Here is a 320-nt window from a genome sequence, read left to right as displayed (position 1 = left end):
ACGATAATACATATATTTTTTTTGACAAAAAATCGACCTCTTAAAGAAAACCACCTTGCCATTAACACAACAAAATAATAAAACCTTAAAAAGTACAATAGAAAATTGAAGGCAAGAACTCACACTGACGACTCCGAAGACGTTTTGGAAAGTCATGTTGGTGAGGAGGAGGAAGAGGGCGCCGTTGATGTTGGTGATTCCCTCCTGCGTGAGTGTCTGGCCGAAGTAGATGATGCCGATGAGGAGTGCGATGGCCTGGGGGAGGGGGAGAGGGAGGAGGGGGGGTGAGGCGTTTGCGTGAGGGAGGGAGGGAGGGAGAG

The 320-nt window shown here is 48.1% G+C and overlaps 1 protein-coding gene across 1 annotated transcript in view; it reads right to left on the bottom strand.

Annotated features, from left to right (window-relative positions):
• LOC119593008 (protein white-like) overlaps positions 1 to 320 on the bottom strand; it is a gene marked incomplete at its 5' end in the record, with an annotated part of 10,766 nt that overhangs the window by 2,663 nt on the left and 7,783 nt on the right. Inside the window, 1 exon segment of the mRNA XM_037941899.1 lies at positions 124 to 255. Within this exon segment, the coding sequence (XP_037797827.1) occupies positions 124 to 255 (132 nt within the window).

Source organism: Penaeus monodon, chromosome 31 (assembly GCF_015228065.2).
Source record: "Penaeus monodon isolate SGIC_2016 chromosome 31, NSTDA_Pmon_1, whole genome shotgun sequence".
NCBI lineage: Eukaryota > Metazoa > Arthropoda > Malacostraca > Decapoda > Penaeidae > Penaeus > Penaeus monodon.
This window is presented reverse-complemented; position numbering and strand designations above follow the sequence as displayed.